Genomic DNA, 21,303 nt, shown 5'->3' on the forward strand with positions numbered 1-21,303 from the left:
TTTACTACATTGTCCAGTCATTCTGAACAATCAAAATTCTGCCTGCTTTATAAAATAAGGGCTGGGAATTTTATTGAAGATATATTAGTATAAAAATTGAAAATGTATTGCCATTGTAAAAAAAAGACATTCCAGTTTATAGGAATTAGATAGTGATGGTTCACATACTGTTGCACAAAGATTTTTGTGATATCAGTTCATCATCTGTATTTCCCCTATATCTATACTGTAATCCCAGATGTCCAGCTTTGCTTAGAAATTATCCTGAGTTTCTATTAAAAATCCTATTTTCTATGTATTTTAAAGATTGCCTTAGTGTTATTCTGGCTTCAGATCTCTGCCTTTTTTTGGATGCAATAAATCTGACTTACATTTTTACACTTCTAAGCTCAAGGATGAAAAATATCTTTCATTAAAAAGTGTAATTTGGCATAGGGATTAATCTATAATTGTCAGAATTTGACAAAACACCACAGCTGGAGAAGTAACGCTGGCTTTAAGAAATTATATAAGCCTTTTTATTACATGTTTTTAATGGGCTTACATAGAACAGTACAAATGCCAAAGTATTTATATAGGGGATGGCAAAGGCACTGGAACAATCGAGCAGATGTCACTGAGAGAGACCTTCCTACATCTGCAAGCACTCAGGGAAAAGGGGTCTCCAAGAGGGCATGAGGTGCAAGCCAAAGTACTGGGGCTGACAGGGAGAAGAACAGTAGCAAAATGTTTTTTTGTAGAAGATTCACAAACAAATTAAGACCATAATTAACGTAGTTGCACTTTTTCTGTGGTCTTTCAATGTTGTTTGATACGCTGGCGTGTGTCTGTACAATTTATGCATCATTAAAGGTGACAGGAAGTGAAGCAATAAAAACTGGGAGTGGCTAGCAGCATCCTTGAGACCTGATGGTCAGCTTTCCTAGGATAGGAGGCTTCCCAAAACGTTCTGGACCAGTATGCAGGCCAGTTTAATAATATGCATCCACCTTTAATAAAGGTCTCATCCATGTGTCTGGAAAGCATCTAATTTTTTTGGGACAATTTGAAATTCAGTCTTTATCTGTAACAAAAGGTTGTTTTTTTGAACTGTTACCATGTGGTCAGCCAGTCCTCTCCTCCATCTGGTTGCATTTTGAAGTCTTAGATACAATCCTAACAAGGAGGAGAGAAATGGTCTGCCCTCAGCAGAAAAGATACCACAGCTCCCCTGCAGCTGAGCAGCCTGTCTAGGAGCAGACGGTGAGGATAAAACTCAGTGTTCTTCCCGCAGGCTCTTTTCCAAGCAGTTTGCCCTCAATGTCATGTGGAGCAGCATCAATGATGCAGAGACACCACTTTGATCCAAAGTGGAATGACCTTCTCAGCCAAGAATTTGCATGTAGGTTAGGTGCTACCACAGGGCTCATCCTTTTGGCATGTGCCTCCCTGCAGCATGTCTGCCTCCATCCTCAGCTATGGATGTGGGAAGCAAAGGCCAGTCGGATGTTCTGAAGATGCGCTGGGAAGGACAGAGTGGGTTTGTGACAATGTAGGTGCCTCTACCAGCATCACTCCTGGCGGTGGCTAATCAAACACTCAGCTGGGCTAATGCTTGTGGCTGTGCCCCAGCTCCTGGCTCACTCACAGGCTCCTTGTTAGGAGGAGATCCCTTTATCAGAATGTATTGAATTTCCTCAGGAACAAGGTCGTTTCTCTGCACTTTATCAGGAGATAAAGTACATGTTTCTGAAAGCATAAAGGCTTTTTTGCAGGGCTTGCTTTGTGCCTGCTACTCTCCTGTCGGCAAGGCTGGAGGCAGAGCTAGCAGCTACAGAGGAAAGCCTGCTCTGCCATCTCCCCACGGTCCAGTCAGCACAGTGGGGAGGAGTGTCTCACAGGACACTTACCTCCCCTGCAAGGCAAAGATGAAGAAGATGTGGTTTCTCCTGAACTGTAGATGGATTGATGCCAGAAGCCGGGCAAACAAAGGAATGAACTAGCTGGAGCCCAGGGCACCAACACCTGCAGGGGGACACCCCAACACTGGGACATGCAGAGCAGCAGCTAGAAGAGGCAAATTTCCCCCTTAACTTTTCACTTCTCCCTCAGGCTTAATGCGAAAAGAAGAAGATGATCACTGCCATATAGTGGCAGGAGCCTTTAGGAATCCAGGGCTTTTCACTCAATCTTTGTGCTGAAGTGCTCAGTCTTACACTGCAAAGACAAACAGCAACAAGATTGCTCTCAGCAACCCAGACAAGAACATTTTAGTACATAATTATGGATGAGATGCAAAAGGACGAAAAAGAGAGAAAACATCTGTTCGCATAGAGTTTATTGCCGTTCACTTAAGAGGCCCATTAAATGCCAGAAAAAGCTATTTATCCTTCTGTTTGAAGCAATTATCCTGCTGCAAATCTCTGTGTCAATTCGTCCTGTGATTATTCCTGGAGTGCTGACACTGTGCAGATACACTCACCACACAGAAAAAAGGTGCCCACCCAGGCTTATGGAGGGATTTTCAGAAGCAGGATAGCCAGTGCTTAGCCAGTGCTTTACCTCTGCAGAGAAGTGGGTTGTTTCTTGGAGTCTTTCCCTGGAGTTCAGCTGCTTCGACTCCTTTATTTCAAAAATATCCTTTGAGCTTTTTCATTGGAAGCACACCTAAAAGTGGGATTGCTCTCCTTGAAGTCACAGCAATATGGGATGTGAGAAGCCCAAATCCAGTTTTTGAATGCTCAAAGGACCCCAGCTCTCCCACTGAACAAGAAATCATTTGACTCACCAGGCTGCAAGGTCTGTACAGAGGAGAGGCTTCATCTCCTTGAAGTCCAGCTATGCATTTGTATGGCAAGGAGGAAAGCAAGTATGAGTGTGTTGGTTCATCCCTCCCCCCATCTACTCTGGCCTGCTCAGACCTTTCCACAAGAGATTGGTGGTGAGGCATCTCTGGATCATACTGGGAGCTCTTGGAAAGCTAAGGTGGGGGGTGGTACTGACCGTACCAGGAACTCCTGCTACCTTACCAAGGTTGGAGATGACAGCAGGAATAATCAGTCATCCCTTGACAGCCTTGGAATGTTCCTTATCTGAAATGTAGCTCAATGTACCATACTCACTGGAATTTCAAAAATCAGTTACTAGTCAATAATAACTAACCCAGATTGTAGCCAGGATGAAAATACATCAATGGCTTAAGCCAACATCTCACATCCCTAAAACCAGTGGTCCTAAGACAGACCCTTTGAGCTCTTCTGGACTGCAGTGGGCTGCATCAGTATTTCCCTCTGTGTGGGACACCTCTCAGAGTGCCCAAACTCTCAAGTTTGTGAAATTCAGAGAAGTGTCGCCTGGAAACAGAATCTGGACTGATATCCCACTACTAGAGACTCAACACCCCACCTCACCCCCATTAAGAAATGCCAAAAAGGCATTAGACATTAATATTTCACTGAGTCTTGAGAGAAATGTTTTAATATATATACCTTTGTACTTATATATTACATATCCATACCCACACGTGTATTTGAACATTTGCATGCACACATCTGGGTGTGTGTATTGACTTGGACACCCTATAGCAAACATAGTATGCATATTATTATCTTGAATCCATAACTGTTATTGCTGTTTGTAGTTGATCCTTCGTTAATCTAACATTCAAGTGCTGCTAGATTCTTTAAACATAAACAATTGACCATGTGTGAGTCTAAGATTGAATCCAGCCGTGTGTGGGCACTTCTCTGAGAAGTCTAGCAAGCAAGGGAGTTCACTCTGAATCTCATGACCTGCCAGTCTCCCTTAACCTTTCCTTCTTTACCCCTTTTTACATCCCTGGGCTCCATATAAATCACTCTAAATTGATTATAATTGGTTATCATCTATATCCTCTACCATGCAGTATTAGAGTAAGCCTTGCCATTGAGCTTTGTCTGACTTTTGTGAATTTGTATGAAAGATTGTTTTCACTAAAATATTTGATGGTGATTCTTTAAGCCACCTAAACCACTCTTTTGTGTGACAGAGAAGCTCCCTCCATGGCTCTACTGTGTTACCTGAGGGAAGGATTGTTTTTAAGAACTCCATTTTAGCCAAAATGCTGACTAAAGGCTCACACACAGGTTCTGAAACACTGACAGCTGGCTCAGTTGCTTAATTCTCTGATGACGCAGAGAATAAACGAACCTCCCTTCCTCTGTTTGGCTCGCAAATTGAAGGAAAGACTAGTGTAAGGCTTAGATATCAGCTGGTTGACTGGGACTTTGGAGAAGTTGAATCAAAACGTGGGAGATGTGACAACAGTGGGAGCACAGCATATGATGCACGTGTCTTACTGTGTGAGAGATATATTGTCCTCATGGTGGATAATGGACATTAACAGGAACACAGGAAAGTGATGTGGGGTAGTGCTCCCCTAGTGCTGGCTGCTGTCAACGGTGTAAGTCTCAAAGGATGAAAGCAAAACACAGGAAAAATATTCCCTTGAAACTGCTTTTACTTTTGGAAATACCTTTTGTACAAAGTTGTTGACTTTCAGAAAAGTTTCTTTCCCCTTTCTTTTCTCCCCAGCACCTCCCCTTCTTAATAAGCCTGGGTTTTTACTCATGTCTGCTCCTTCTTCTCCAAAATATGTAATTTTTACTTCTTCATTGAGAAAAATAGACATGAGGTAAAAATTCCCAGAAAGAAACCAGTCCACTTCAGATCTTGAAGCAGCAGTAATTTCTAATACCTGAGCACCCAGAATGGTGTCTGGGCTCACCAGGAGCCTGGTCAGGAGCCATTGGACACATGGACCAGTGCCCCACAAAATGTCCAGCCCAAGCATAACTTCAGGGGTTGGGGGACTCCAAGAACCCACAACATGAGGAACTACAATGCTTTCCTCTCCAGCCTTTTGGTAGGGGAAAAACTCTGGGACACGCTGCTATAGCAGTAGCTTTATCTAGGATTATTATTTTGTTTGTTTGTTTGGATTTTTTTTTTTTTTTTGTTAACAACCGCTTCTGTTATGCTGCTACCTTCACATTTTATTGTACTTTTTTTACGTGTACTCCATAAATAATTGCTCCACGATCCCTCTTTAGAGCTCTATTGAAGCACACAAGACCAAGTCCCCCAAGCCTTGCAGGTGTGTGGGAACCCGACAGGCACACAGATTTCCACTGAATTAAGCATCACTCCATTTGCTCTTTGAGATGGAGTGTGCGGGTTTTTTCAGCAACTGCTTGATCCAACATCTCCCTCTGGTGGAAAGCAGAGAATAGAGCAGCGGACAACGTAACAATAGTCGCTCGATTGCTGTGAAAACAATAAAAATCTCGGTCCAGGCCATGATGTTATCTCTAATTGCTACATTTATTCCTAATGAATTTGCAATTTATCTCAAATAGTCCTTGACTGGAAGAGAATGGTAATGAATGGTGAATGCCAATTTTCCTGCATTTTCCAGAAATTTGTTTTAAACAGAGGCAAAAGCCTACATCAAGACAATATGACTTTATGGCATTGTTTCTGTGAAGAAAATCAACAAAATTCCCTGTTGCAGAAAACTATTATTTTGTGCTCAAGCTCTAAAATCCATCACACATCCCATCTGCTCTCTGGAATCACAAGGATTGATAAAAATGTCTCAAAATATAATCGTTCTCTTTCTATACCACAATTACACCTTTGAAGTTCCATGTGAGTATGACAGATTGGTTGCCATCTGCCAGGGGTGCCTCTTCAATGTAGATCAGAAAGTGTGGATAAGGAGGAAATACTCAAGCACAGTTTGGATAACTTATGTCCAGACATGCATGGGCTTAAGGAACAGCAGAGGGATAAAATGCTTTGCCCAGGTGACAGCTAAGTCTTTCTTTCAGGACACCTTTCATCAACATGAGGAGGTCAGGGAGATTTAATGAACCTTCCACTGTTAATCCTCTCCCGTGTGTGAGTATTTCTCTGACACTTGTTCTGTGATTTCAGACGAAAACTGCAGAGCTGATGAGGCAGCACAGGGAGATTTAAGATCAAAATGGAGTTCTGAAAATTCCTCAGCTGCCAGCTCAGCTTCAGCTGGAGCTGGAGAGGTAACAGAGGCCACAGCTTTGCTTCAGCTCCTGGCATGAGTCTTGGGTGAGGAGCAGAAACTCAGGGATGGCTGATGAGATATTGCTAGAGGCGGACACCTGGGGCTGGGCAGCGGGATCAAGACAGGACTCATCTCAACAAACTTCAACTGCCTGAAAACAGACAGTGTCAGTGAGCTGGCCTGAAGGCACTGAAAGTGTGACTCCCCTTTGTGGGGAGGTGTACAGCTGGCACAGGGCAGTATCACTATGTATCTAATATATTTTAGATTATTTAAGTTTTCCATGCCTAGGGAAGCATAACGGAAGGATGTTCAGTTATTCCCAAAATCTTAGGACATCTTCTTGGCAAATTGAAAGATTTTGGAACAAAAAGATGACGTTTCTGAATAGAATGCTCGATTTTTGTGTGGCATGACTTTAACCAGGGAGAAAACCTCTGTGAGAAGGAGTAAGATTTAAAAAAGAATTTCAAGCTAGAAACTGGGGAAGTGAGGCGAAAGAGAGGAGCAGAGAATCATGATGACATTTGTTTAAAGGTGCCATTTTGACATCTTTATAACCACAAGTCTGAAATATCAGACATATTCCAGAAGGAAGATAATTACTGGGTCATTGTAATAGCATGATAAAAATTACATGGGAAAGAACCAAAATACATCCCCTCCACATTAGGGAAAGGACATGAACTGTGTCAAATTAAAAGCAGAAATGGAAAGGAAGACTAAAAAAATATTTTGAGGAAACTTGTTACTAGACAAAAAGCCTCCTCTCTCCTAGCAGGAGCAGGGAGCCTGCTGGAGGGCTCTGCAGGTGTCCAGGGTGTGCAGTCAGCAAGTGATCAAGTGATCAGGGTGGCAAAGGAGTTTGAGAGAAAACACATCCTAACACAACAGCTAAACAGATTACTTGTGTCTGCATTCAGTGCAGAAAAGCTTAGTGAAATTCCCATGGCAGAACCATTTGTTAAAGGGATAATGCAGGGAAGCTGCCTCAGATTGAAGGGTCATTAGATGAGACTTTAGAACAAATAAATGCAAGGGATAGTAACAAATTCATGAAAAGCAGACGTTACTCACTTGTGAGTAACTAATGGAAATTGTTGCACTGTAAGAGCCTGTGTATAAGCCTATACTTAAAACAGCTGAAGAAAAAAGAGGATGGCAAGTGATACTGTTTTCTTTTAAGCACTGTAAGGAATCTAGAGAAATGCAAGCCATTAAATCTGACACCTGTGGCAAGCAAACAGCAAAAGCCATAGTAACAGAATAGTTGCAAGGAGAGACACAGACTAAGAGGGGAGAATTGGCAGAGCTTTGCAGTGAGAATCTATGAAGCTGTGCACCACCACCCTCTGACAGTTTCAGAGGAAACTGTGAAGCTGCAGATGAGAGCAATCCGCTCACTGTGATCTGCTCAGCTTCTGGAAAGCCTTTAACAACATCTGTCACCAAGGACCCATTAAGAAGCTAATCTGGCATGGGATAAGAGGGAAGATCCTCTCATGAGTCAGCAACTGCATACAGGATAGAGAGACAAGGTAAGGATAAATCATCCATTCTTCACAGTGGAGAGAAGCCACCAATTGCATCTTAGAGGGATTGTGGTAGGGCCAGTGTTCATCCACAGACCCATCAGACAGGCAAATGACTGATCTGCTGGTGGTACCAGTCTGTTCAAGGCAGTAAAATGCAAACTGCCTCAAGGAGTTGCAAAACCCATTTCACGAGTTTGCACAAAGTAATGGCAGGTGAAAATCAGTATAGCTTACAGCAGAGAAAAACACCTGGCTGAGCTGGGAGGAAGACTGCCTCTACCATGGCCTCTGAAACAGTTAGTACTACTCAGAACAGATATCTCATTGACACTGAAATGCTTATCAATGACTATAAAGCATTTGTATATATTATGAAGGGAAGAGAGTTATGGAATGGTTTGGGTTGGAAGGGATATTAAAGATCATCTAGTTACACCCCCTGGCATAGGCAGGCACACCTTCTATTAGACCAGGTTGCTTAAAGCCCCTTAACTTGGCCTTGGATACTTCCAGGTATAAGGCACCCACATCTCTAGACAACCTGTGTCAAGGCCTCACCATCCTCAAAGTGAAGAACTTCTTTCTAATCCAAATCCACCCTCTTTCATTTTAAAGCCATTCCTCCTTGTCCTGACTACATGCCCTTGCAAAAAGTCTCTGTCCAACTCTTGTAAGCCCCCTCTAAGTACTGGAAGGTGCTGTAAGGTCTCCCCAGAGCTGTCTCCTCTCCAGGCTGAACAACCCCAGCTCTCTCAGCCTATGTACGTAGGAGAGGTTCTCCAGCCCTCTGATCATCTTCGCTATCTCCGCTGGACTCTCTCCACCAGGTGCATTTTCTTCTTATGTTGGGGGCCCCAGAGCTGGCTGCAGCACTGCAGGTGGGGTCTCACAAGAGCAGAGCAGAGGAGCAGAATCACCTTCCTCAACCTGCTGGTCACTGCTGCAATGTAGACAAGGATACAGTTGTCTCTCTGGGCTCTGAGCACATACATTGCTGGGTCATGTTGGGCTTCTCCTCAACCAACACCCGCAGGTTCTTCTCCTCAGGGCTGCTCTCAGTCCATTTTCCACCCAGACAGTATTTGTGTTTGGGATTGCCCCACCCCAGATACAGGACCTTGCACTTGGCCTTGTTGAACATGACAAGGTTTGCACAGTCCCACCTCTCAAACCTGCCAGGGTCCCTCTGGACGACATCCCTTCCCTCCAGTGTGTCCACTGCACCACACAGCTTGGTGTCACTGGCAAACTTGCTGAGGGTGCCCTTGATCCCAATGTCTGTGTCACTGACAAAGATTTTCAACAGCACCAGCTGTTTAAGAAAGCTGACCCCTGAGAGATAACTTCACTTGGGACACCAGCCCCTCCTTGTCAGCAAGAACAGGGTCCAGCATAGCACCTTGCCTTGTTGGCTGCTCTGTCACTTGGAGAAGGAACCTCTTGGATTGCTTATGCTTTACTGTGCTGTCTTCTCCAATAGGTGTGTCCCCATGAAGACCAGGACTTGTGAAAGTGAGGAAATTATGTATTATGTAAACCAAGATACTCGGGGGGAGGGGGTAGGGCGGGGAGAAGACTCTGAGAGAGAATATGTTGGAGCTTTCTAAACTCAAATGGGCTATGGAGTCACTACCTCTCATTACATGCAAGAAAGTGGCATCAGATGATGTTTTCAGGTTGAAGACAAAGTTGAAGGCAACAAGCTCTGCTCCAAGACAAAGAAGTTTCTCCCTTTCTGTTTCTCCCTCCCTGTTTTCACAGGATATTTGGTTTAGAATGGTTTTAGAAGCAAGTCAACAACTGTGTGGAAGATAAATCATCTGAAACGCTAACCTACCCCTCAGAAGAGGAAGATCCTAGAAGTTCCTAGATCCTAGACAACTAGAAGTGGCTGTCTCCTCTGCTGGCCATGAGCAGAGCTAGGACACCAGACAGATAAACTTTGCAGCCAAACCTATTCTGACACTGTATCAACCAGACAATTTTAGAAGAATACCATCGCCCTGCAGAGAAGTGCACAAGCATAGCTTTGCTTTTTTTATGGAGCTATGATCACCCTATTATTAGTAGTAGTGTTTCTTGCTCCAGGGTAAGTTACACTGTTTGCTATTTTTAAGCTCAAAATAAAGATTAAGAAAAAAGAATCCATTCTTATGTTATTTTTCTATGTATTTTTATGTTTTGTGTTAGCTGAGGACAAAGCTGCAGTTTGACAAGCCCTATGCCAACACTGCTGCCAAAAGCTGCAGCTCTGTCCTCTCATACCACTGGAAAGGACAAATGGGGGGGACGGAAGGGGGAATGCAAAATTAGCCTTCAGAACTGAGAAAAAGAGGACGAGGCTGCTGAAGGCAGGGCTGGCTTAGACTGGTCCCAGGCACTTATTGACCTATAATTTAATTTGGTTTCCTCTGACAGCTGTCCCTTGCAAATGATAACTGTCCTCATCCCCCCTGAGAACAGCAAGAGTTGGCAGCCATGGCTGAATGTGGCCTTTCTTGCCATCCCAAATGAAAGAAAATCCCTTGCTTATGAAAGGAAACACTACAGAAGTGACCTTTGCTCCACTATTAGAAATTTATTTATCAGTTAATTTTAATCACTGAAATTATTGAAGGATTTTGAATAGTTTTGTAATTCTATGAACAAAAAAGCTAGACAAAAATGGATGGTAACACTCTCAAGTGAGCCATTTAAGATTTAATGAGGCATTTAATCACTAAGAGTCAGACCTGTACTTTGATGGTAAGATGCCATTCTGGGGAGTGATTATCTTCAGACACATCAAAGGGCTTGAATTGCTGAGGGGAGTGTAAAGCTCAACAGAGCCTCTGCCATGGAGTGAAAAGATCTGGGCTCTGGTGACTCAGCCTTTTTACAGCAGAAGAGCTGGCTCATGTCCAGTTACAGACAAATTTTTCTTTAAAGTATTTATCTTGTCTTAAATGGCTCTTCTATGAAACTGATGCTGGTGTTAAAATCCTTGTAGGTTTGTCTCCAATTTATTCATATCAGCTGTTGCAAGGAAAACAGCCAGTGTTGTTATGAAGTAGAAAAGAGATGTTGCATTCCCAAGCCCGCTCTGAAAAATCCTCTTCAACAGAACAAAGGCCATATCAATGTTGCTGTGCAGGGGAGGAGGGGAGAAGATGGGGGGAAATCATTGGTGTCTGAGAGCAAAATCTGAGGGCCTTGAAGGAAAAAAACAGATTTGCAAACTAGTGTGAGAAAATATGCACAAAACTGTAGCTCATGTGGGGCAATATTAGCAGAAACTTTAAGTTCCCTGAGGTGCAATATGAGCAAATGCAGTGATGGGTATCACAGACCTGCTCTTAAAATCACACTTGCCTGGTCACTGTGTGTGACAGTGACCTAACACTGCTTTCTGTAAGAGCTGAAGCATTCTGAAGCATTGTAATGAGGCACTGCATGGAGTTTTCTTCTCCTTCTAAATCATATAGACAATGATAAACAAGGGCAATTCTAGATTAGATTTGGTACAAGAGGAGACAACTTATTTTTACTGAATCTGAGCCTACTGCATCTGACACCCTTTAGATGCAGATGCAGAAATGCTGAATTGATGTTATTTGTACTACACTGCAGCAATTTGAACCCTGTTATGTGAAGCGTATTTATGTATCTTGTCTTCTTCACATGAGGCTAGGACAAATGCCAGGGCAGATGGAGGAGATGATCAGCTGGACTAATACTTGGATCAACACATTATGCCTTTCCAAGGCGATAGAAGATACCACTGAGTATCTGCACTGGAACAAGCTGTTGACTTAGTTCCCTCTATACAGTAATGGACTAAAAGTCCAAGCTGCTACTAGGATATGCAGCACTAGCTGTAAATGGAAAAGGAGTGTCTGGGATTCAAAGCTTGGCCCTCGATGAGGAACCTTGCAGAGCAGAAATGCACTCTCCCACCAGCTGAGCAGCCTCATTGGCTGTGCCCCTGTGCACTGAAAAGCCACCTGCCCCATGCCCATAATTGTGGACCACTGGGAGCTTAACTCCTCCTTGGCTCAAAACCTCTCTTTGCACTCTCACACACTGCCTGGACGGCCTCAGGCCCACCTTCACCTGGATACCCTGAGCTCCATGCAGTGAGGGCTCAAGGGAGCAGCATCTGTCAAAGATGTCTCTAGTAGTGCCAGCATCAGGAGACAGACTCCAGTTCCCCTTTTCCCTGGTTCCCCCTAGGGTCACCCTGTGTATCCCTGGGTAGATGTAAGTTAAACCATCTCCATCCCGGATGAAGTGTTTCACCCAAGGAGCATGAACCTTGAGTACTTGTCCCCTGACAGGGAAGAGCTGCTTGTCCCCCACCAGCTGGTGAGCTCCCATGCCTGCGCAGTTGACAACGACGTCATATTCACTGTGCAGTTCCCACAAGTCTGCCACTTTCCTGGTGTACATCTGGGTGCCAGTTGCCTTCAACCTGCAAAAAGACTATGGAAGTGAGGCAGAAAAGAAACCTCTAAACCCTTACATAATTATTATGAACATTAAGTAAATGAGATGGATTGCCTTTGCCTTTACATGCTGATCAAAACCAAACAATAAATGGGACAAAAAGCAAAGAAAATGCCATGGGGGTTCTGTTTGTGATTTTTCTGATTTGACCAAAGGTATTTAGCCTGGTCAGGCTGGAAAAAGAAAGTTGAGCAGTTTTAGAGAAGGGTCTGGCATCAGACCCTAGGCAAATAGTCAGGTCCTTGCGGTCTTGATTAATTTCTGTAACAGTACCAAGCTTTAAGAGCCCAAGCAAGCTGGGAAACAACAAATTTACTTACCAGCTTGCTCATGCTAGTGGCAGAGCTATTCCGCTATTTCCCTTTTAATTTGCCTGTTATATGCTGCCACATTCATTCCCAACTCACCTCCTGAGCTATGCAGCCATCTAGTGCTACATGCCAAGCCCTGAGATCTGCAGTAAGGCTGGGCAGATGTGGCACAGGACCCCCAGAGTGCCCATAACCTTCTGGAGCAGCAGCCAGGAGTCACCCAAGATGGCTCAGAGCACTATACATGCATGTCTGCTCTTCGGTGAAAGTCACCTCTTCTTGAGATTCATTTTTAAGCTCATTTTCAAGCCAAATCCTCCTCTGAACTTGCCTGAATTTTGAAGATCTTCCCTGTGGAAAATCACTGGTATGAGATGGGAGTCCCTGCATGCTGTCAGCTGGATCCCATTGCTCAGGGATTTTGCTGGGGGTTTTAGCATAAGCAAGTCAGGAGACAGGTCTGTGATGCACTAAGTGGAAAATCCCGTCCTCTGCAACATTCTAGCATCTGGCAAAGTCATCAACCCCACTGTAAAGGCAGTGGTTTCCCACAGAGCAATGAGTGAGTCAAGAATCCAGGGCACAGTTGATGCTTTGGAGCCTGATGTAGGACACTGAAGCTGTCTGGGAAAAACAGGGGAGATCTCATGCAGCAGCTGTGGCTGGGCAACTTGCAGGGAGAGCTCCTAAGAGTTGTAACTGGGACTCTGTCACCATGCCACAAAAAATACACCAAAGAAAAAACCTGCTGAAAACTCCTGCATTTGGGCAAGTAAGCAGGAAAAAATTCCTGAAGTCTATTTTTGGCCAAGCAAGGTGGGCACAACAATTTTCCTTGTGGATTGCCAGGAGAATGGTCTATAAATACTGCTCAGGTCACTGGGGGTTTGAGAATTAGTTACACGTTTAATATTCTCTCATTTCTCATCACCAGGGAGAAGAGAAAAAAAAAGAGCTTGATCATCTCATTAGACTACATCCTTTGAGAAATAAGAAGACTACAGCAGGAACGAGGAGGGAGCAGAAATCACATGGCAGATACTAAATGGGTTGTACAACTTAGCTGTCATGCAGCAGAAATTTGCTTCAGTTAGGCAATGAAATATGACAGATCATGTGTACCGAGTAGATGGCACAGACCCCACATGGCACTGGTGCCACAGGAGAACTCCCAGCCTGCCTGGCTGCTACAAGAAGAAATGCTTTTTCGCATTTTGCAGTGTGATAAAAGGCATCCAAGTAACCAGCTGAGCTAGCAATTTGTACCTTGGTGTCAGTACACATCTCTTTACTTAACCCCAAATCAGCTTGCAGCCTGTCTCTTACTCTCAAGTGGATACAGACATTTGCTCACTTTAGAGGTACTTACTTGCATTAAATACTTATCCCAGTATGTCCCAGGGTGTCAAAGCCCTTTTAGATCTGCATCCTGTCTCTTCTATGGTTCTCCAAAATTGAGGTATTGGGGGGAAACTTAAAAATTGGCAGATTTTCTAACTTTGATGCCAATCCAGGCATGAACTCTGATGCCACTACTCCTCAGAGTGAGTGCATCACCCATCTCATGCAGGCAAACATTTTGAAAAAATTTGTTTCAAGATGATGCTGTTTAACATTTTGGGGTTTTTTTCATCTAAATGGATTAAGAAATTAGTCCAATTGTTGAACAAATTTGAGATTAATTGGTCCAGCTACTTCATAAGTGCAAAGTCTTTGCAATAAGACACCTTCCTAGATGTGCTTATTCTCTATGGGGCTGGATGAATCTTCAAAAACAGAGGGATATAATTTGTGAAGTTTGGCAAATGTGGAGCAGCCAAATGTTTTCTCAGGACATGGCAGGTTCCTGATGTACCTTCAAGGTCTGGCTGGCCAAGTATGGTGCCTGTGGCTATGTTGGCCTTTTGCCCAGGGTCACTCACACTCTAAGGCCCACTGTAAAGACACTTGGGGAGAAAGTGGACATTGCATAAACAGGGCCTTTCACATTTTAGAAAAGTTGGGTATTTATTTTGTGTGCTTCTCCCCAAGCAAGAGTTTGTTGCATTTTCTGCAAGGAGAAACAGCCTTTTTCCAGTTTTATTCAAATCTAAGGCTCTCAAGAAGACCCTGTCTTGCCTCCAGTCCATCTGCCAGAGTTTCCCTCTGCATGCCCAGCCTGCAGCAAAACCTACCTTTTCTCCAGCCACAGCAGGTAGGGTGGGCAGTCACATTTGAGGGTTGTAAAAGCCTGACCAAATCGGTGCTGTGGGAACTTTAGGAGTTCTGCTTCAGACATTGCTCGAAATCCCAGCACTATATCTGACCAGAAAGGTAGCTCTTCTTTGGGAGTGCTTTTAAAGACCTGCCAACTAAAAAGACAGAGAAAAACCTGGAAAACTTCACTGGTATTGCTCTGCCATGTTATGTGTCATGGCAATCTATGCACAAACCCAGGAGCTCAGGAACCTCTTTCCCCCCATCAGTGCAGCTCTGCAAGGTTAACAGCAATGGGTAAACATCGCTTCCTGCTCCTGCAATACCTGCCTGAGTCAGCACAGCTGGGCTTGAGGGCAGAACATCAGGGTAAATAAACTGCAGCGAGCCCTTCCAGTGATGGTGCATCTACAGAGTGCCCTCATTCAGTGTCCCCCCCACAACTGCAGACACCTGGTAGACCTGATGGGGCCACCTGCAAACCTGCTCACCATTCCTGGGGTATCCATAAAGCTACAGAGTGCTCAGTCTCAATACTCCCAAGAGGAGAATTTCTGAGTAGATAATAGGCAGCAGAAAACATCCCCAACACACAATCCCCAGCTGAATCCCTGTACCTAGTTGCTGAAGCTGGAGGATCCTGCAGTCCCACCCCTCTGGAGATGATCCCTGCTGCAAACAACTAGTGGGTAACAGTGTAGAAAACATCTCAGTTTAAATATTAAAAGATATTTGGTGCTGCTCAGACTGGAGTGGCTTTTCTGTGCACACCTGTCCCTGAATTTTGCCTAAAAATACATCGTATATGAGCAGCTACATTGCATTTTCTTTGGAATACAGACATAAAAACTATTCCTTGAAGGGAATACCCCTGAATTCTAGCAAAGAAATCCTGTCTGTCTGCTCCAGAACACAGCACAAATGTACCAAAGGCTGCCCCAGGGGCTGTTCTTACCCAGAGACTAGGTGAATGCCAGCCTCTGATGCCTCGGCTGAGTTGTTGATGGCAAAAAGGTAAGTGAAGGTTTCTTTGAACCACTGCTTCTGTCTGTGGATCAGTGTGTCTGCATGTGAACAAAACCAAATGTGCAGAGAGGAATAATGCAAAGAAAAGAAACATACAAATGTCAGGGATATGAGATAGATAGGGAACACAGGTCAAGGCACTTTTCTTCCTGAGCCTCTATGCACCGCTGCACAACTGGACACAGCTGCATGAGGTGCCATGAGCAGTGCTACCCTGAATTAAACGAACCTGGGTAGGTGTGAGGGATGAGCATCCCAGCTGCCACATCACTCGTTGTGTTGGGGCTGAACTGGTCTGAAAGGACTGTCACAGAGCAGCTGGGACAAGTCTCTGTGATGCACAGTGCTGTGGACAGGCCGATGACTCCTGCGCCCACCACTGCAACCTTGGGTGAGGCCATCTCCAGGATGCAGAGCCAGAGCAGAGAGGTTCCTACCTGCATTTGGAAACAACATATCACATGTCACTATCATCCAGGGTGAGTACCAGGCTATGAAACACCCACACGAGATGTAACGTAATCCCTCCCCAACAACTAATTGAAGGTTAACTGCTGCACACAACCAGGACTGTGGTGTGGATTAAAAAAATCCACATTTGATATGACAAAAAATTTTGAAAAGTCTTTCAGCAGCCACTACCTCATCCTCAGCACAAGAGGGTGATCTTCATGTACACCACTAGTGTTTGGGCTGGTTTGGAGGTTTCCTCAATAAAACCTGTGGGAGTGAGGCACCCATCAAGTTTTCTATTTTATCAGGTGCAAAAGTCACAGAGCTCTGGAGAAATAGGCTTTTTTAGAGCTTTTTAAGCAAAAAGGTTGCATGAATATTGGGATCTCCAGCAGTGAGGGCTGTCACTACCTGGGCAGCAGAAGCAAATCACACTGGAGGTCTCCAATCCATTCTTGGTGCTTGTACCTTCCAGCATGACCCACTACCTTGGACAGATTCATGGGCATCCAAGATTGCCATGCTCTCTCAGCAGCAAATGGCGGTCTCCACGTGCCAGCCAGTCTTGCTGCTCCAAGGGCCTGTATTTTTGCTTCTCTTTGCCCTAGTTTATAACTTATGCTTTATGCCCTGGAGCAGCTTTATTCCACTTCTCATCTGCTGACTGCTACTCCAGGAAGTGCAATGTCTCTATTTTCCCCGTCGTGGGCAAGTTTTGGAGCTGGCACCTGTCCTGGGGAGTGGCTCCTGGCTGACAGTCACCTGGCTGTCCATCCCAGTGAGATGCCAGACTGTGTTCCTGGCCATGGCCAGCTCAGGTCTCACACTGGTGAAGGCACCAAGCAGAACTGAACCATGCAGCTCCATGCATCCTGCAAATTCCCCGAAGCCAGGACTAAATGGGCCTAGAAGAGAGAGACTGGACAACCTCAGAGGTGATGAAACCTTTAGCAGCTTTGAACCAGGTGAATAGGGGTGCTCCTGCTGGGTCAAGCACCCCTTCAATAGGTTACTGTCAAAATCTGACCAGGGATGTAGGGGGAGGATCCCTTCTGCCTATAACTAATTTTTTCCTGGAATATCTACAACATACACTTTCAGAAAGGATGCTGAGCGAGATAGACCTTCAGTTTTGTGCCCTGATGGTTCTGGTTTCTCCTATGGGGCTTGCTTATCAGTGACTGTAGAAATCCAGCCTTTCTAACTGCTTTCTGAGAACTTTTACTGGAAACCAGTGCCCGCTTACAATGACAGGCTGATTTACCATCTTACTGTAGCTTTTGGCATCTTTGATGTAAATTTAGGCAAGACAGACAGTGTGGAATTATGATAGGTCAGGTTTATTTATGAGATCCTTGCTCATAACTGTTCACACATCTTCTCACTTACCCCTGAGGTTTTGCTACTTAAAATTTGATGTCTCTGCTATGTAAGAAGGCAAAGAGCAGCAGGCACTGTTGCCTGTCATTTCATTCCTTCTGCATCACAGCCAAGGGTTGTTACAACCTGTCTTCTTCCTCTCAGGGCAATGATTAAGTTTCTTTCTGTTAATTATCACATTTTCTTTCACAAGCTGACTACAGAAGTGCCTGCACAGCAGAGGAAGAGGACACAGTATGAGGGGGAAAATGGACCCTGGACCAGAACTTCTGGCCTGCGTGGCTGACACGCAAAAACCCAGTCTGGAAAAATGCTGGGGGAAGGGGAAAGGGAAAGTAAGGAAAAATATTAGTAACAAGAAATTGGGGGGCTGGGTAATAATTCTGCAATTACTTAGGAAAACTAGTTCTGAGAAAAGTATCTAAACACATCTTTATGAACAAACTTTCTCACTCAGAACTGTCAGCTGTGGAAATGGTGTGTGGCTCTCAAGCCTCCCAGCAGTCCATGGACAAGCACAGCCCTGCTTTTTCAGCTGCCCTGGAACATATGCAACGGGTATGTTATCCACCTGCCAGAGATGTGCTTTCAGTTGTCCCTCACAACTCTCCTTTGCTGAAGCCCTTGGACCATGGTGGAGATTGAATTTCCCGACTGACCTCCCTGTCCCTGGGGAAGAAAGGGGAGCTGTGGCTTGGTGGAGATTCAGGTTTCACAAGTCTACCCAGTTCAGATGGGATTTTTGCAGATGAGCCAGTTTTTTATCAACTGATTCCTGTGCTGCAAAATCCAGTGAGGACGGGAAGGGGTTGCTGATAGTGCTGGAGCCTGTAGGAGCAGCTCACAAGGCAGGCATCTGTTCAATGCACCATTTTTCCTGCACCTACTGCTGCAGTCCAGGAACATGACAAGCCTTCATGCCAAAAACTAACTGGGTGCAAAGCAGAGTCTACACACAGTTTGTATGAGCAACTCTGGCTTTGCAGAGCCACTGACCCCACTCTGAGTGCAAGGCCCACCTATGGCTTTGCCCTGGCAGTACAGCCTGCATCTTGTGGGGTGGGGAGCAGAGGAGGAGAAATTATTTTTAACTGATGTGGCAGCCCAGCTTAGTCCCAGCAGGGGAGACATTCTCATCCCCTCAGACAGGCCTGAGCATTTTGCAAAAATCAGCATTTAAAAGGCAGATCAGTTGCAGTAGCTGCTGGGGAGGGAGGCAAATGGTGTCAGGTACTATTTAGCTCTCTGTCCCTTCATAGTGTACACAGAACAGGCCAGAAGCCAGAGCGAGTCACCTGGAGCTGCAATTCCCCCAGCAATGAGGACCCCAGTTGCCTGATGTGGGTTTCATGTCATGTCTCTGCCACCCTGCTGATTCTCCCAGGCCAGAATGAATTAGTTTAAAAAATACTGAGATCTTTTGTGACGTGACTTCACCTCTCAACTCCCACAGCTGAGGAGATATGTCAGCCTCATGTGACACAAGAGGGTCTTTATTCTTTCTCACCTCAAATAGTATGTCACCATTAAATGCCACTAACTTTCAGCTCTAACATCATTCTGGCAGTGGGTAACATGGCCAATATGGATAAATACACTGTTCCCCAGCACACACACACACACAGAGGAACGTGTACATCCACTGCCAGCTGCAGCTGCAGCCCACGGTCACAGCACGCTGGATGTTCTTAGCCTGTGTTGCAACCCAGCCAGCCTACCAAAATAAGCATATTTACACACCCAAATAAACAGTGGAAAAAGCCCAGCTGAACTGTTGACCAGAAAAGTCAGAACAGGAAGTAACTAAAGAAAACCAAAACCTGTTATATTTTAAGGCCTTGGTTTCTTGGGGGGTTTTTTTTGGTTTTTTTTCTCTCATCATAATGAGATAAATGCTGAAACACTATTTGGAAACATGTGAAGCCTGTGGTACTGGGGAGCAAAGGCTCAAGCTTTTCTGAGCTGCTAGAGGGGCTCCTCATCCACCAGGGCAGCTGTACCCACTGCCCCTGTCAGTGCATGTCATGGAACCCTTTCTCCCTTAATTTTTTTGCTGATCACTTTTGTTTAATCACTTCCCCAGTTTACAAGCACCCTTGGTGTTACTTCCCTTCACAGGACCCCAGAGAGGGGATTTTCTGGGCAGAGGCTGATTCATTCTTGGGTCTTTGCAGAGGAGAAGCTCCTGATTTTAGCCTTTTGCCTCTGGCCAGGTCCCCTTTCTGCTCTTCGGGCTGCCCTGTGAGATGTACATTTAGGAAGCGCTGCAGGAGAAAGGCGAGGATGATCTTTCTTCCCTGAACAAAGGACTCTGGGGCCTCCTTGGGATCCCCTCAGCCTTTCTGCACACACAACACGGCTGCCAGAAAGCAGGATTCACAGGCGACCACGGAAAGCCACTGTCACAGGGGACCCCGGGGCGAACAGGAGGCCTCAGCTCCTCCTTCAGGCGGATTGTGTGCAAGCCTGGGACACAGCTTCGAAGGGATGATAGGTATACCCCTCCATCAGCCACCTGCAAGAACCGCCTTCACCAAGAGCACGAGGGATGCTCTTGTTTTCCTCCCGAACGAGAGAGGAAAGCAATCCTCTCTGCGATCCTGGCTCCCCGCAGGGCCGGGATGTCGCCGCTCTGGGCGGGGAAGGGGGGGAACAGGGAGCAGCTGCGATCCCGGATCTTCCCTCCAGCTAAGCCCTGCGGTTCACCCCTCCCGCCCTGCTGTGTGGGCTGAGCCCTGCCGGGCTCCGGGAGATGGGATCTGCCCACGGGAATTCCCCGCGCAGCCCCTGCGGGCGCGTCCCCGGCCCTCGGCAGCAAAAAGGTTCCGACATCCAGTATTTACTTCTACACCTAGTAGTACGGGCTGGAAACAACCCAAGTGGGAAGAGCAGGCGATACCTGGTGAGGAGGAGGCCCCCGGTCCCCTCTGGAAAAGCCGGCTTCCCGGGAAGCACGGGGCCCGCCGCCCCCCTGTCCCGGGCACTCCGGGGCCCGGCTCCGCGCCCTGCGGGACGGAGGAGCTGTTTGTGCCCAGGCCCCGGCTCGGGCCGCCTCCGGCACTGGCAGCGCTCCCGGAGCGCCCGGCGGCTTCTGCCGGGGCCCGGCCCTCCGCCGCCTGCCAGAACTTTTCCCCCTGATACTCCCTCCAGGGGAGGCCCAACGGGACCGGCTGTGCTGCAGGGAATACCCTGTCCTTTTGCTTCCCTCACAGACAGTCATGTTCTGAGTGTTTCTGGAGCTGCCTGAGGATTGCCACAGCGCTTGAGCAATCGCGCGCGCGGCCAGGAGGGGAACTCCGGCCATCACAGGTCGGTGAGGAACGAGCGGGCTCCGGCCAGACCGCAAATCCCAGAGCGCAGCCAGGCAGGGCTGTTTTCAGCAGAAAAACACGAGTTTGTCAAAAACAAACCTCTCTGCAGGAGCTCTAGGATGAAATTGCGTGCCATATACCCCGGTTTATTGCCTCCGGGGCATTAGCCGTTGGCAGGATATTTTGGCTAATATTTGACAGCCTGAGCATTCGTCCCTGAACATTCTCAGCAGGACAGTGTTTGCCGACCACTCCCTCCAGCCCTGTCGAACAGCATTTGCAATGCATCTTCCAAGCAGGTGCCTTTTCTCTGTAGCCATTTGAATTCAGACCAGCAGCCATCCAAAGGGCATCTGTATGAACAGCAACAGCGTACTCCACACACGTCGAATTGTTCTTGCCTCCCAGTCTAGCCGTGCTCTTAAAACTAAAGCCATGATACAATATACATCACTGGTCTTTAAAATACATATATTTTTTTAAAGATTTTTCCTTTCAACAGTGACAGGAACAAGGCATAATTCTCCCAAATTATAGTATGGCTT

The 21,303-nt window shown here is 45.9% G+C and overlaps 2 protein-coding genes across 2 annotated transcripts in view; both read right to left on the reverse strand.

Moving 5' to 3' along the window:
- METTL24 (methyltransferase like 24) overlaps window positions 1–14,684 on the reverse strand; it is a 67,553-nt gene extending 52,869 nt beyond the window's left edge. Inside the window, exon 1 of the mRNA XM_058834920.1 lies at window positions 14,567–14,684. The gene's annotated coding sequence lies outside the window, so the exon portion shown is untranslated. The remainder of the gene's footprint in view (window positions 1–14,566) is intronic.
- On the reverse strand, window positions 4,937–20,591 carry DDO (D-aspartate oxidase). The gene is made up of 5 exons (XM_058834921.1): window positions 20,347–20,591; window positions 15,844–16,051; window positions 15,544–15,652; window positions 14,567–14,743; window positions 4,937–12,046 (listed from the first exon to the last, which is right to left on the reverse strand). Exons 2-5 carry the CDS (start codon window positions 16,013–16,015, stop codon window positions 11,479–11,481), a joined length of 1,026 nt encoding a protein of 341 aa, XP_058690904.1. The 5' UTR covers window positions 16,016–16,051; window positions 20,347–20,591; the 3' UTR covers window positions 4,937–11,478.
- Window positions 20,592–21,303: the final 712 nt, after the last annotated feature.

This window comes from Poecile atricapillus, chromosome 3 (genome assembly GCF_030490865.1).
Source record: "Poecile atricapillus isolate bPoeAtr1 chromosome 3, bPoeAtr1.hap1, whole genome shotgun sequence".
In the NCBI taxonomy this organism is placed as follows: Eukaryota; Metazoa; Chordata; class Aves; order Passeriformes; family Paridae; genus Poecile; species Poecile atricapillus.